This window comes from Haematobia irritans, chromosome 5, assembly GCF_050003625.1.
Source record: "Haematobia irritans isolate KBUSLIRL chromosome 5, ASM5000362v1, whole genome shotgun sequence".
NCBI classification, from domain to species: Eukaryota; Metazoa; Arthropoda; class Insecta; order Diptera; family Muscidae; genus Haematobia; species Haematobia irritans.
The window spans coordinates 37,307,144-37,324,615 of record NC_134401.1 but is presented as its reverse complement, the minus strand read 5'-3'; the positions used below and the strand labels follow the sequence as shown (position 1 = coordinate 37,324,615).

The 17,472-nt window shown below is 27.4% G+C and overlaps 1 protein-coding gene across 3 annotated transcripts in view; it reads right to left on the bottom strand.

Moving 5' to 3' along the window:
• The window catches only part of cora (erythrocyte membrane protein band 4.1 like coracle), a 204,915-nt gene that overhangs the window by 3,422 nt on the left and 184,021 nt on the right, over nucleotides 1–17,472 (bottom strand). Inside the window, exons 10-13 of one of the 3 annotated variants that reach the window (XM_075312951.1) lie at nucleotides 13,534–16,713; nucleotides 4,493–4,717; nucleotides 4,135–4,242; nucleotides 3,756–3,932 (exon numbers count right to left, since the gene is read on the bottom strand). In XM_075312951.1, the coding sequence (XP_075169066.1) occupies nucleotides 3,756–3,932; nucleotides 4,135–4,242; nucleotides 4,493–4,717; nucleotides 13,534–16,713 (3,690 nt within the window). The remainder of the gene's footprint in view (nucleotides 1–3,755; nucleotides 3,933–4,134; nucleotides 4,243–4,492; nucleotides 4,718–13,533; nucleotides 16,714–17,472) is intronic. The other 2 variants (XM_075312952.1, XM_075312953.1) reach the window with 2 other exon arrangements.

Genomic DNA, 17,472 nt, shown 5'->3' with positions numbered 1-17,472 from the left:
ACATGCATAAAATGCTGCTCTCAAGGCGAAAACATATGCAGTTTGTTTTTCAAATGTCTATTCTCTTGGTTCCGAATGTCTATTCTCTATATTCAAATTAAATAATATTTAGACTTAAGCATATCAAATTTTTAGCCTTATCATAAAACAGTTTTCCGAAACAACATACAAGCGGTTTCACAGAAATTGTTCTTTTTTCATTCTCTCGCTTTGTTGTGTTGATATCTTTCGTCAACCCTCCCGGTTTCCATCTCTATTTCTTTCTCTATACTCTCTTTTTGTCGCTCTCTGAATAAAATATCACAACATATATATGTTTACTCGAAATTTGTTAATTTATATATGTTTACATTCACACATATTATTTTTATGAAACATTCATGCCCCAAACATAATATATTCTAACATATTAACATAGATGTCCCAAACATTTAGTGTTAGTTTAGGAACATTACATGTTCGCACTTAAATATATTGTGGTTTAAAATCGTGCCCGAAACACATTTTGTTTATATCGGAACATATGAAAAACATATTTTTCTAACAGTGTACAGGAAATGTTTTACAATTTTGTCAAAATTCCAATTTCTATAGGAAATTTTATAAAAATTCCAATTTCTATAGCAAATATTGCCAAAATTTCATTTCGATGGGAAATTTTGTCAAAAATCGAATTTCTATAGGCAATTTTGTCAAATTTTCATTTCTATTGGAAATTCTATCAAAATTTTATTTCTAAAGGAAATTTTGCCAAAATTACATTGCGATAGTAAATTTTGTCAAAATTATATTCCCATAATATATTTTGTTAAAATTTCCTTTCGATGGTAAATTGTGTACAAATTTCTTTACTATAGGAAATTTTCTGAAAATTTCATTTCAATAGGAAATTTTTCACAATTTTGTCAAAATTCCAATTTCTATATGAAATTTTGTCATAATTTAATTTCTATGGCAAATTTTGTCAAAATTTCATTTCAATGGGAAATTTTGTTAAAACTCCAATTTTTATAAGAAAATTCCTTTTCTATATGAAATTTTGGCAAAATTTAATTTCTATAGGAAATTTTGACATAATTGCATTTCGATTGGAAATTTTGTCAAAATTTGAATTTTTATAGGAAATTTTGTCAAAATTTCATTTCTATTGGAAATTCATCACAATTTCATCTATATAGGAAATTTTGTCAAAATTGCAATTTCTATAGGAAATTTTGACAAAATTTTATTTCTATAGGAAATTTTGACAAAATTTAATTTTATAGAAAAATTTGTCAAAATTTCATTCCTATAGAAAATTTTGACAAAATATTATTTTTATAGCAGATTTGGTTAAAATTACATTCCTGTAGTAGGGAGCCACCGTGGTGCAATGGTTAGCATGCCCGCCTTGCATACACAAGTTCGTGGGTTCGATTCCTGCTTCGACCGAACACCAAAAAGTTTTTCAGCGGTGGATTATCCCACCTTAGTAATGCTGGTGACATTTCTGAGGGTTTCAACGCTTCTCTAAGTGGTTTCACTGCAATGTGGAACACCGTTCGGACTCGGGCAGCACTCAGTGATAAGAGAGAAGTTCACCAATGTTATATCACAATGGACTGAATAGTCTAAGTGAGCCTGATACATCGGGCTGCCACCTAACCTAATCTAACCTAACCTAACCTATAGGAAATTTTGTTAAAACTCCCGTTTTTATAGGAAAATTCCTTTTCTATAGAAAATTTTATCAAAATTTAATTTCAATAGAAAATATTGTAAGAATTCCAATTTCTATACGATTTTTTTTCCAATTTCATTTCTATAGCAAATTTTGTCTAAAGTTTACTTCTAAAGGACATTTTAACAACATTTTATTTCTGTAGGAAATTTTGACAAAATTTAATTTTATCGAAAAATTTGTCAAAATTTCATTCCTATAGAAAATTTTGTAAGAATTCTAATTTCTATAGGAAACTTTGTCAAAATTCTTATTTCAGTAGATTTTTTTTTAATTTGAATTTCTGTAGGAAATTTTTCATAATTTAATTTCTATAGGTAATTTTGTCACAATTTCATTTTTATAACAAATTTTGTCAAAACTTAATTTGTATGGGAAATATAGTCAAAATCCCATTACCTATAGGAAATTTAGTCAAAATTCGAATTTCTATCCGAAATTTTTCAAAATGTAATTTCGATAGGAAATTTTTTCAGAAATCCATTTTCTGTAGGAAATTTAGTCAAAAATCCACTTTCTATGGGAAACTTTGACAAAATTCTAATTTGTATAAAAAATTACGTAAAAATTTCATTTGAGTAGGAAGTTTTTGCCAAAGGTACATTTCTATAGGAAATATTTTCAATATTGCATTTCTGTAACAAATTTTTTCAATATTCTCAGGATTTTTTTTTTTCAAAATTTTATTTCTATAGGAAATTGTGTTAAAATTTCATTTCTATACAAAATTTTGTCAAAACTTCATTTATTTAGGAAATTTTGTCAAAATTTAATTTTTATAAGATTTTTTTTTCTCACGAACACATCATAAAAAATCAGCAAACCCCCGCTTGTCAAAACTGTAATAACCCATTAAACATGAACCATCTACTATCCTGCTTCAACAACCATAACTACTCAAAATCGCTTACAGCATCTATTCAGGAAATTGATTACTCCCAACTAAAATCTCACCTACCAGCTAGCATTCTTAGAAATATATAATGATTTAAAATTTTTTCTTACAAGCAATAAACAATTATTAAATATTTTAGGTGAAGGTCCTGGCAACCAGTCCTAATGTTACTTTTTATATTTTTTGTAAATTAATTTACACTAAATAAATAAAAAAATAAATAAATAAGAATTTTTATGGGAAATTTTGTTAAAACTCCCGTTTTTATAGGAAAATTCCTTTTTTATACAAAATTTAGTCAAAATTTAATTTCAATAGAAAATGTTGTAAGAATTCCAATTTCTAAACGATTTTTTTTTTTTCAAAATTTCATTTCTATAGCAAATTTTGTCTAAAGTTTATTTCTAAAGGAAATTTTAACAAAATTTTATTTCTATAGGAAATTTTGACAACATTTAATTTTATAGAAAAATTTGTCAAAATTTCATTCCTATAGAAAATTTTGTAAGAATTCTAATTTCTATAGGAAATTTTGTCAAAATTCCAATTTCTTTAAATAATTTTGTTAAAATTCAATTTTTTTAATTCCTTAGACATTTGGAATAAAATATTATCAAAATTTCGTTTTCTATAGGAAATATTATAAAAAAGGCAAATTTCTATAGGAAAACGTGTTTGTGGTTGGTTATAAGCTATCAAACAACTCCCTCTATTGAATGAAGTGTCCCCAAGCGTATGACTATTCCGTGTATCATACGCTCTAGAGTACACCGAATTAATAATACTAATTCGCACTATAGTCCAAAATGTTGTAATGAATTTCCCCTTATGAAATAAATAAGTTTTAATTTTTGATGTAATCATCTACTGGTATGTACAATAACACTTAAAGTGGACAAAAATGATTTTATGGAAATGTACAATATATACAAAATATTAAAGACGACTAAAATACATATCCGAAACTTCAAAGACAAACACAAATAGAATTCTACCTATAACAAGACCTAATACAAATCTAACAAAAAAAAAATATTAATTATTAACATAATATTCTTCTTCATTCGTAATTATAATTTGCACTTACTATTTATATTTTTTTGGTTTTTTTTGTCTTTAATTATTTTTAAATTAACTTACGGTAATCGTTTCGACGGTACGCGTTTTGCTGCTCACAGTTTGACTGGATACAATTTCACCTTCACCGGTATAGCCGGGAGAGTTTTCACCTAAAATAACGCGGGTATGTTCAATATGAGGGCCGGTAGTAGTGCTGGCATTGGAATTGAAGGCAGATGTTTTAGTCATTGGAGATTCCTATAGGCACAATAAAAAAAGAACATCATTTCAAAATCATTTCTCATAAAATAAAGGAAAATATCAATTTTTGTTTGTAATTTTAATTTGTTATAAGGATTATTTATTTAAAACTACGATTATGTATTTTAGTTGCTATGAAAAAAAATATATATATTTTGTATATGATTAATGATGTTTTGGGTGAGCTGTGTTAACAAACCTTATATGATGTCGAACTATGATAAGCTGTGGATCCATCATAAGGACCATCGATGGGCGTACCCGAGTCGCCAGAACTTGTAGAGGATATACTATCACGTCTGGGATACTGATTTTAGTGGGATGCATCACAAAATCATAAAAAATAATGTATACGACAACAACAACAACGATAACGATAACAACAAAAAATCAGGCAATTTTTGTTTCGTTTGTTAAATAAAATGAAAGATAACAAAAAAAATATTTAACAATAAATTAAAATCCATGCTCTGGGTAAATATCATGCTTGGCATCTTCTTTATAGGATCTTCTTTTTTTTTGTATATGGATCTTGGGCCTGAATCACGTTATCTTACCTGATCTCCACTTGTCACTGTAGCCGTTGTCTTTACCTCCTGTGTGACCACACGTTGTTCTTGTTTATTTGGATCATGGGTACGTGTGGTGGCCACTGTCTTCTCTTCCAATTGTTCGGTTTTAGCTTTCTTGCCTAAATCTTCGTGTGTGGTGGCAGTACGTGTTGTTACCGCTGTGGCAGTAACATAAGCACCACTGGTCAAATCAACGGCTGGTGCATCAGCCTATGTGTTCGTGTTGATTGAATAGGGTGTTCCAATGATTGACGGGGTGTTTGAGTTCAAATTCAAAGTTGATGATGGTGTTGTTTTAAGTGTTTTGTGTTGTAATAGTTTTTTGGCCAATCGGTTGGTGGTTATCGAACAATAAAACAAAATTGGGAATTTTTGTTTAGGTAATATTAGTGCAACGTGCATCATTATCGGGAAATATAACATATTTTAGGAACGGGGTTTATGGCACAACATTAACAATTTAATGTAAATTTAAAATATTTGCACACCATAAAACAAGAATAAGGTAATGAAAGAAAAATAAAAATAAATAAAAAATGGGGTTATGAAAAAACGTTAGAGATGTATGATTATTACAATGGTTTATTTTTTTGGTTTTGGGAATCCAAAACCGCAAAAATAAAAATAAAGCTGCATTATAGTTTAGAATGATAACTTAATCTGGAAAAGCTTTTCATTAGAAGCTAAATAAGCTATGCGTTGAGGCTATTTATCTGCTCTTAGATGCATTTCCTATCTGCGCAAAATATAATTCCGAATAGTTTTAATACACATAATCCCGATGATATTTTCTCATTTCTTATAAAAGTTTTGAAATTAATGATAGTTATACGACCTATGGCACTATCATAGTATTGGTCATACGCTACGGGGGTCTTCATATTTATAATACTCATGCGACACATGGGACCAAAGAAGCCAAATTGACAAAGTTTATTTTAATTCTTATAAAAGTTTAATAAAGAACGAAATAAGTTTGTTAAGAAGCCAAAAGAAAAAAACAATATTGACTCATTTGGTTACACAATGCTACAAAGTAATGACTTTCATCTCTATTTATTTAATTTATTATCATATGTAACCCAAGCCTCACAAAGGCCTTATACAGTTACTTAAAACAACATTTAAAAAACTCTACTATAATGTGTGAAGATAAAATCATAGTATTATATCCTATCATACGAATAAAACCAATTTCTATGGGAAATTTTGTCAAAATTTCATTTCTATGTAAAATTTTGTCAAAATTTCATTTCCATAGGAAATTTTTATCTAATTTCTTTTCTTCCAATTTCTTAAAGAATTTTACCAATATTCCAATTTCTATACGAAATTTTGTTAAAATTTTAATTTTTGTATTTTTTTTATTAAAATTGCATTTCTATAAGAAATTTTGTCAAAATTCAATTTTTAAAAAAATTTTTGTTAAAATGCTAATGTCTAAAGGAAATTTTGTCAAAATGCCCATGTCTACAGGAAATTTTGTTACAATTCCAGTTTCTATGGGAAATTTTGTCAAAATTTCATTTCTATATGAAATCTAGTCAAAATTTCATTTCTATAGTAAATTTTGTCTAAATGTCATTGCTTTAGGAAATTTTGTCTAAATTTCATTTCTTAAAAAATTTGTCAAAATTCCAATTTCTATAAGAAATTTTGTTAAAATTTTAATTTTTGTATCTTTTGTATCAAAATTGCATTTCTATATTTCTAAAGGAAATTTTGTAAAAATTTCAATGTCTATATGAAATCTCAAAACTACAATTTCTACAAGAAATGTTGTCAAAATTCCAATTCCTATAGCAAATTTTGTCAATTTCCATATGAAATTTTGTCAAAATTTCATTTCTATAGGAAATTTTGTCAAAATTTCGTTTCAATATGAATTTTTGTCAAAATTTCATTTCCATAATAAATTTGTCAAAATTTCAATTTCTTAAGGAATATTATCAAAATCCAATTTCTATAATAAATTTTGTAAAAATTTTAATTTTTGTATTTTTTTTTATCAAAATTGCATTTCTATAAGAAATTTTGTCAAAATTTAATTATTAAAAGAAATTTTGTTAAAATGCGCATGTCTACAGGAAATGTTGTCAAAATTCCAGTTTCTATAGGAAATCTTGGCAAAATTTCATTTCTATATGAAATCTTATCAAAATTTCATTTCTATAGTACATTTTGTCAAAATGTCATTTCTTTAGGAAATCTTGTCTAAATTTCATTTCTTAAAGAATTTTGTCAAAATTCCAATTTCTATAAGAAATTTTGTTAAAATTTTCATTTTTGTATTTTTTCTATCAAAATTGCATTTCTATATTTCGTAAGAAAATTTTGTCAAAATTGCAATGTCTACAAGAAATATCAAAACTCAAATTTCTACAGGAAATGTTGTCAAAATTCCAATTTCTATAGGAAATTTTGTAAAAATTTCATTTCTATAGGAAATTTTGTCAAAATTTCATTTCTATAGGAAATTTTGTAAAAATTTCACTTCTATAGGCAATTTTGTCAAAATTTCATTCCTATAGGAAATTTTGTCAAAATTTCATTTCTATAGGAAATTTTGTCAAAATTTCGTGTTTATCGGAAATTTTGTCAAAATTTCATTTCTATAGGAAACTTTTTCAAAATTTCGTTTCAATATGAAATTTTGTCAAAATTTCATTTCTATATCATTTCTATAGGAAATTTTGTCAAAATTTTGTATCCATAAGAAATTTTGTTAAAATTTCATATATATTAGAAGTTTTGTCACAATTTCATATCTATAAGAAATTTTTGTAAAAATTTAACAGCTATAAGAAATTTTGCCAAAATTTAATTTCTATAGAAAATTTTGTCAAAATTTAATTTTTATAGGAAATTTTGTCAAAATTCCACCTTCTATACAAAATTTTTCAAAATTGCAATTTCGATTATAGGAACTTTTGTCACAATTTCATTTGTATAGGAAATTTTGTCAACATTTCGTTTCTATCGGAAATTTTGTCAAAAATTCATAGACAATTTTCTGAAAATTTCATTTCTATATGAAATTTTGTCAAAATTTCATTTCTATAGGAAATTTTGTAAAACTTCCATTTCTATAGGAAATTTTGTCAAAATTTCATTTCTATAGGAAATTTTGTCAAAATTTCATTTCTATAGGAAATTTTGTCAAAATTTCGTTTCTATCGGGAAAAAATGTCATTGCTATAGGAAATTTTGTCAAAATTGCATTTCCATAGGAACTTTTTCACAATTTCATTTCTATAGGAACTTTTATTACAATTTCATTTCTATAGGAAATTTTGTAAAAATTTCATTTCTATAGGAAATTTTGTAAAACTTTCATTTCTATAGGAAATTTTGTCAAAATTTCGTTTCTATCGGAAATTTTATCAAAATTTCATTTCTATAGGAAACTTTTTCAAAATTTCGATTCTATATGACATTTTGTCAAAATTTAATTTCTATATCATTTCTATAGGAAATTTTGTCAAAATTTTGTATCCATAAGAAATTTTGTTAAAATTTCATATCTATAAGAAGTTTTGTCAAAATTTCACACCTATAAGAAATTTTTGTAAAAATTTCACAGCTTTAAGAAATTTTGCCAAAATTTAATTTCTTTAGGAAATTTTGTCAAAATTTAATTTTTATAGGAAATTTTGTCAAAATTTAATTTCTATAGAAAATTTTATCAAAATTCCATTTCTATTGGAAATTTTGTCAAAATTCCAATATTTTTAAAAAGTTTTGTCAATATTTTAATTTTTTAAGAAATTTTGTCAAAATTCCAATTTCTATAGGAAATTTTCTCAAAATTGTATATCTATGGGAAATTTTGTCAAAATTTTATATCTAAATTTCATTTCAATAGGAATTATTTTAAAAATCCCCTTTCTATAAGAAATTTTGTCAAAATTTCAATTTCTATAGAAAATTTTGTAAAAATTCCAATTTTTTAAAAAATTTTGACAAAATTCGAATTTTTATAGAATATTTTGTGAAAATGCCATTTCTATAGGAATTCCCATTTCTATAAGAAATTTTGTCATAACTCCAATTTCTATAGGAAATTGTGTCACAATTCCAGTTTTATAAGAAATTTTGTCAAAAATTAAATTTCTATAGAGAATTTTATCAAAATTGTATCTATAGGAAATTTTATCAAAATTTCAATTCAATAGGAATTATTGTAAAAATCCCCATTCTATAAGAAATTTTGTCAAAATTTCAATTTCTATAGGCAATTTTGTAAAAATTCCAATTTTTTTTAAGAAATTTTGTCAAAATTCGAATTTTTATGGGATATTTTGTCAAAATACCATTTCTATAGGAATTCACATTTCTATAAGAAATTTTGGCAAAACTTCAATTTCTATAGGAAATTTCGTCAAAGTTCCAATTTCTATACGAAATTTTGTCAAAATTCCAATTTCCATAAGGAATCTTGTTAAAAGTTTATTTCTATAGGAAATTGTGTCAAACCTTCATTTCTATAGGAAATTTTTAAAAATTTTATTTCTGTAGGAAATTGTTTAAAACTAAAAACAGAATAAGTTAATTTTAAAATGAACCAGAAATGCATTCACTGAAATGCTATATCTAATACTACCCTATGGGAAATGTATCAACCACAGAACCGGTACAGGACTAGTCCCTGGTGTGTATGGACCAGTCTTGGACTCATCCCACAGGACACGTCCTGTGACAATTTAGCGGGAGCACTCCATAGACAGGTCCTCAGGAACCAGTCTCGGACAAACTCTTAGAAATCTGTTTCAATAAGTTATTCTGATAATTTTATTTCACTAAATGTGAAAATGCTTGATATAAAAATCTTAATAGATCTAAAATTTTAATATCAAGCGAGTACGGGAATAAATAAATTACAACTATATAAAAATTGCAACTAACTGGAGTACAGGTACCAGTTTTATGATAGGTCCGTCAGTGGCAATTTGCACCAATTTCCCATTTATTATTAATTTTAGCAAAAGTCTATTGGCATAACTTTCCTACAGCCTTGAAAACCTTAATGCAGAAATTCCCATTTAATCCACTACCAAAAATTTTTGAAATTGTGAATAATTTCCGTTCAAAGAGATCAATTAAAATCTTTATATGGATGAAAATCTACATGATATTTCTTAGCAATTGGAACATTTACAGTTAATACCAAAAAAAAGTCAAACCTTTTCTTCGACACATTTATCTTAGTTGTTGAGAAAAAAAGAAAGAGCTTAGAAATGAGTTTCCAAAAATGGTAAAACTTCTGACACACTCCTCATGGATGATCTATAATCAGAATGCTCGTCAATATAGCAAAGATCCTTAAAAATATTATTATAATATCAGATATTATTAAAAGGAAAAAGAGTCAATAAATAAATTTATTAAATAAATCAGATAATAATAAAATTAAAATCTTCTTATTGCTACACAGAAAAAAATTCATTTGTTTTCAATTATGAAATAAATTTTTCCGATTAATTTTAATTGAAATGACGTGAATCACAGAAATAATAGCACCAATCACAAATACCAATAAAAAAATTATCGAAACAATTAATATTTGTGTGTGATTTTTGTTTTGACTAAAAAAACTTTTGAATCAATTAAATTTATTTCAATAGGATTTTTTTCAAAATGTCATTTCTATCGGAAATTTTGTCAAAATTTCATTTCTATCGGAAATTTTGTCAAAATTTCATTTCTATCGGAAATTTTGTCAAAATTTCATCTCTATAGGTATTTTGTCAAAATTTTATATCAACAGGAAATTTTGTGAAAACTTCATTTGTATGGGAAATTTTTTCAAAATTCCATCCCAAAGGAAATTTAAAAAAATTTTATTTCTGTAGGAAATTTTGCCAAAATTTCATTCCTATAGGAAATGTTGTCAAAATTTCTTTTTTTGTAATTTCATGTTTGTAGAAAATTTTGTGAAAATTTCATTTCTATAGGAAATTTTGTCAAAATTCCATCCCAAGGGAAATTTTAAAAAATTTTATTTCTATAGAAAATTTTGTCAAAATTTAATTTCTATATCAAATTTTATTAAAATTTCATATCTATAGGAAATTTTGTGAAAATTTCATTTCTATAGGAAATTTTGTGAAAATTTCATTTCTATGGGAAATTTTGTGAAAATTTATTTTCTATGGGAAATTTTGTGAAAATTTCTTTTCTATGGGAAATTTTGCAAAAATTCCTTCCTAAAGGAAATTTTAAAAAATTTATTTCTATACAAAATTTTGCCAAAATTTAATCTCTACAGGAAATTTTATCAAAATTTAATTTTTATATGAAAGTTTGTCAAAATTTAATTTTTTTGGAAATTTTGTCCATATTTCATTTGTATAGGAATTTTGTCAAAATTTCATATCAATAAGAAATTTTGTGAAAATTTAATTTCTATGGGAAATTTTGTGAAAATTTCATTTGTATGGGAAATTTTGTCAAAATTCCATCCCAAAGGAAAATGTATTTCTATATAAAATTTTGCCAAAATTTAGTTTCTATAGGACATTTTATCAAAACTTAATTCTTATATAAAATTTTATTAAAATTTCATTTCTATAGGAAATTTTATTAAAATTTAATTTCTATACGAAATTTTATTAATATTTCATTTCTATAGAAAATTTTATTAACATTTCATTTCTATAGAAAATTTTTTAAAAATTTCATTCCTATACGAAATTTTGTCAAAATTTCATATCTATAGGAAATTTTGTCAAAATTTCATATCTATAGGAAATTTTGTCAAAATTTCATATCTATAGGAAATTTTGTCAAAACTTCATTTGTATGGGAAATTTTGTCAAAACTCCTTCCCAAAGGAAATTCTAAAAAATTTTATTTCTATAGAAAATTTTGCCAAAATTTAATTTCTATATGACATTTTATCAAAATTTAATTTTTATATGAAATTTTATCAAAACTTCATTTCTATAGGAAATTTTTTCAAAATTTAATTTCTATATGACATTTTATCAAAATTTAATTTTTATATGAAATTTTATCAAAACTTCATTCCTATAGGAAATTTTGTGAAAATTTCATATCTATATTTGTGAAAATTTCATTTGTATGGGAAATTTTGTGAAAATTTCATTTCTATGGGAAATTTTGTGAAAAAATCCATTCCAAAGGAAACTTAAAAAAAAATTATTTCTATACAAAATTTTGCCAAAATTTAATTTCTATAGGACATCTTATCAAAATTTAATTTTTATATGAAATTTTATTAAAATTTCATTTCTATAGGAAATTTTATTAAAATTTCATTTCTATATGAAATTTTATTAATATTTCATTTCTATAGAACATTTTTTAAAAATTTCATTCCAATTTGTCGAAATTTCATATCTATAGGAAATTTTGTGAAAATTTCATTTCAATGGGAAATTTTGTTAAAATTCCTTCCCAAAAGAAATTTTAAAAAATTTTATTTCTATAGAAAATTTCTGTGAAAATTTCATATCTATATTTGTGAAAATTTCATTTGTATGGGAAATTTTGTGAAAATTTCATTTCTATGGGAAATTTTGTGAAAAAATCCATTCCAAAGGAAACTTAAAAAAAAATTATTTCTATATAAAATTTTGCCAAAATTTAATTTCTATAGGACATCTTATCAAAATTTAATTTTTATATGAAATTTTATTAAAATTTCATTTCTATAGGAAATTTTATTAAAATTTCATTTCTATAGGAAATTTTATTAAAATTTCATTTCTATGAGAAATTTTATTAAAATTTCATTTCTATAGAAATTTTATTAAAATTTCATTTCTATAGAACATTTTTTAAAAATTTCATTCCAATTTGTCGAAATCTCATATCTATAGGAAATTTTGTGAAAATTTCATTTCAATGGGAAATTTTGTCAAAATTTCATTTCTATGGGAAATTTTGTCAAAATTCCTTCCCAAAGGAAATTTTAAAAAATTTTATTTCTATAGATAATTTTCCCAAAATTTAATTTCTATATGACATTTTATCAAAATTTAATTTTTATATGAAATTTTCTCAACATTTCATTTCTATCGGAAATTTTGCCAATATATGTATAGGAATTTTGTCAAAATTTAATATCTATAGGAAATTTTGAGAAAATTTCATATCTATAGGAAATTTTGTGAAAATTTCATTTCTATGGGAAATTTTGTCAAAATTCCATCCCAGAGGAAATTAAAAAAAATATTTCTATATAAAATTTTGCCAAAATTTTATTTCTATGTGAAATTTTCTCAAAGTTTTATTTTTATATGAAATTTTATAATAATTTTATTTCTATAGGAAATTTTTTCAAAATTTCATTTCTATAGGAAATTTTGTCAAATTTTCATACTAATAGGATTTTTTTCAAAATTTCATATCAACAGGAAATTTTGTGAAAATTTCATTTGTATGGGAATTTTCGTCAAAATTTCATTCCATAGGAATTTTTAATAAATTTTTTTTCATTATAGAAAATTTTGCTAAAATTTAATTTTTTATATTCCAATTTCAATTAATATTTGTAATTGATTTTTTTTTATTAAAAAATATTTGAATGAATTAAATTTTGGAAAAATTGGAAAAAATATTGGTAATATTTTTTTCTGTGTATCTACTTATTGTATACTATGTTTCTTTATCTTAAATGTTAAATAAAAACGCAAAAAAGAAATATTTTTTTTTAATATTATCAACTCTGCAGAATAAACATAGCAAGGAATTATTCTTTGACATCGATCTCTCTATAGGTTTAACAAATAAAAAACACATGCTTGGGTTAACCTTAAAGATGCTAAACAATGGAATTTGCATTCTCAAAAATGAAATTTCTAATCAACAAAAAAATATTTAAACAAAAACTTTAACAACATATCTTTATAAAAAACTGAATTTTTTAAAATTTTCTAAACTCTAAATAATTAAAATTTTAAATTTAAGAAAAGCATTTTGCTGATTAAGCTCGAAATACACCATATACATACATATCTGTTAATCTCTAATAGTGAGCATCAATAAATCTCTATACAAACCTTGTGTTCCTGTGTCGAATAGGTCACTTCGCCAGTGCCTAGATTACGCACTTCCTCCTCCACATTGTGGGTGACACCGCCATCATTCTTTGTCAATACTTGTTTGGTTGTTGTCTTTACCACTGTGGGTGTGCTCACATGTTTGCCCAAATTATAGGTTGCACTCTTCTTGGGACTACCCATGACAACATCTTTAACAATTTCCGATTCATATTTGCCTGTCATATCATCCTCTGAGCTGGCCTCCGAATCACGTCGCAAAGCATTCTTGCCCATGTGTTTAACACCATCGAAGAATTGTTCCCGGGTAATGGGTACAGTTTCTGTAGTTGTGCTCACCTGAGCCTGCTTACCGAAATGTGATGGATCAATTTGGGCATAATTCAAAATCAATTTTCCGGTCACTGGATCCTTAATAGCCGTGGCAGGATCAATATCTCCTGTATTGGGATCAATGTGGCCATATTCACTCTTAATGCGACCCGTCACGGGATCGATTTCTCCCGTCAATGTCATGGTATGGGTAACAGTTGTGCGAGCACCAGCAAATCTTGGATCATTGGGGTCCACCTGTACAATTTCACCAGTAATGGGATCAATCATATTATAAACATAAACGGTCTTGTTAAAGAATTTAAGAACACGACCCGAAACTGGATCAATTTCACAGGTTGTTGGATCAACTTCTTCGGGACGTCCTCGCTCATCGACCTTTGAGATAAGCAAAATTCGTACAATAACAATTTTGCCTGTCTTAGGATCAACACGAGCCAATTTGGTATAGACTTCACCGGATTCAGGATCAACTTGTGTGGCAGCATAGAGTGGTTCACCGGTGCTGGGATCAACTTCGCCAGTGGCTGTGTAAATCTTACCCGATGTGGGTTCAATCTTGGTGGTATTGGGATCAAGTTTGGTTTGCTTTTTGATTTCGTTTGTCTTGGGATTGAGATAACCATAGATGGTAATGACATAGCCGGTCTTGGGATCAACACTGCTGGAAACATATTGAGATTCCTTGGTATTGGGATCCACTGTGCCAGTGGGCATCCAAATTTGATTGGATTTGGGATCGATGATGATTTCCTTATCCTTGGCCGAGCTAACCTGGCTAATTGGTGTCTTGGTCTTGGGATCCACTCTTTGTTGGACAATACGCAAAGATATAATACGGGCATAGTCCTTGTCGGGTTTATTATTTTTGGGATTAATTTGATTCTTGAGAACAATTTGTCCTGTGGTAGGATCAATTTTAATGTCTCTGGTGACAGTCTTTCCCGATTTGGGATCGGTAAAGGTAATGGTGTGTTTAACCAAATCAATTTGTCCATATTTGGTATCGATCTTGCCAGCCTTGGGATCAAATTGACCACCTGAAGTTTCCACAAAAGCGGTCTTGGGATCAATGACATTCTTCTTGGAATCATATTTGCCAGCCAAGGAGGTAACTTCCACAATGGGATCGATTTGTTGGCCCACCTCAATAATACGTCCCTGGTTGGGATCCATTTTTCCTGTCTTGGGATCCATGACACCGAAAATGGTAATCTGTCCAGTACCAGGATCAACCTTAAGATTCTTCGAGACCATAATTTTACCAGATTTAGGATCAATAGCCTTCAATTCACCAGTTCTAGTATTAATTTCACCATATTTCGTATCCAAAATACCCGAATCCATATTCAATACGCCCAGAGAACGTTCAACTTCACCATTGACAGCATCCACTTTACCAGTGGCCGGATCAATGCGACTGGTGATAACAGTCAATTCTACAACAGGATCATCTTGAGGGGTAATAGCAATTATTTGACCCAAAGAATCATCCACACGTCCAGTATGGGGATCACAGACACCACTGGTCAAATGTAAATTGCCTGTCTTGGGATCTACCTCACCTTGATAAGTTTCATTTTTACCCGTCTTGGTATTCAAAGCTGCCAAAGTTCCCTTTTTGGGATCAATAACTCCATACTTGGTATCGATGAGGCCAGTGGCAGGATCCAGAATTCCTGTGGAGTGATCAACAATGCCAGTTTCGGCATCGATTCTTTTATTGGCGGGATCAAATTTGGAGGTAATAACCATGATCTTGACACGCTTCTTTTTGGGTTTACCAGCAGAACCAGCTGCTGAAGCTCCAGCCAAACCAGGTCCAGCTTTTGTGGGTGTGACAGGTGATGTGGCCGATTTTTTAGGTTCAGGTGAAGCGGTTGAAGCTCGGCCATCCTTGGTGGGACTACCCTTGCCAGCAGCTGCAGCAGCAGCACCAGCCAAAGCTCCTGCGCCAGGGCCAGCGCCATCTTTACCCGCTCCCGAACCTGATGCTGGCCCAGTATAACCCGGTTCTCTGTTATATCTTTCCGATTCCAAGAATGCTGCAGTGGGATCAACCAAAGGCTTGTAATTACCAGGAGCTCCCGAAGCATAACCCTGAGTGGGACTCTTTGATGGTGAATACGATCTCTTTTGAGCATCACTCAAAGGTTGGGCTGCTGCATCCACAGCACTTCCCTGTAATTTAGCCTTGGTGGTAGGCGACAAATTAGCTTCCTTCAACAATTTAGCCTTTGTGCGTGGCGACAATTGACCCTTATTCAATTTCTCTCGGGTACGTGGTGACAATTGTCCAGATTTCAATTTTTCCGCTTGTTTCTTCAAATCATCCTCATTGCCTGGGGCATAGTTAAAGGCCAAACCAATTTTTTTCTGTTGTGATGTTGGCGACAATTGGCCATCTTGACCATCTTGGGAACGACGAGCACCACTGGGATCTTGATCGTAACGGAAACCACCGGGAACATAAGATTTGCGTGTGGGACTGGTCTCACCATCACCATCAGTGTATTCATAAGGTTTAGTGTAACCACCAGTGGGAGATTTGGAACCACGCTGTTTGTCCTTATCTGAATGATCATTATCGCCACCCAAACCGGTAGCCATAACCAATTCCAATTGACCATGTTTTTTATCTTTGCCATCTTTGTCTTTGCCGTCCTTGTCTTTACCATCTTTGCCAGATTTATCTTTGCCCGACTTATCTTTACCCGACTTATCTTTGCCATCTTTGTCTTTGCCATCCTTATCCTTGCCATCTTTATCTTTACCAGATTTATCTTTGCCATCCTTGGATGGTGAACCACTCTTGCTCTTGCGACCCGAAGAGAAAAGACCACCTCCCTATATAGACAAGCCGTCAAGTGATGGTAGTGATGAAAATCATAATAACAAAAAAAGAAATGAAAAGAAAAGAAAAATAAAACAATAAATTAAAATAAAACAATTATTAAATTAAAACAAACAAAAAATCACATAATTTTATATTAAAGGAAATTTTAAAAATTAAATTAATTTAATATGTTATTTTTCTTTTCGTTGTGATGAAAAAATAACATTATAATTTTATTTACTTATGTATAATAAAATTATAATGTTAAGAAAAAAATTATACATAAAATATAAAGTTTAAACATTCAATAATCACAATAGAATTGGACTCCAAAAAATATTTTTTTCATCACAACGAAAAGAAAAATAACACAACAAAATATTGTAAAAAGTTATATTGAAGGAAATTTTTAAAATAAAGTTTTTATATTAAACTTTTAAATAAACTTCAAATTAATCAAATATAAAACCTAAAAATAAGACAAATTTTTAATTAAAGGAAATTATATAAATTAAATTATAAATTTCAAATTAAAATTTATTATTAACGAAATATATATATATATATATATATATATATATATATATATATATATATATATATATATATATATATATATATATATATATATATATATATATATATATATATATATATATATATATATATATATATATATATATATATATATATATATATATATATATATATATATATATATATATATATATATATATATATATATATATATATATATATATATATATAGA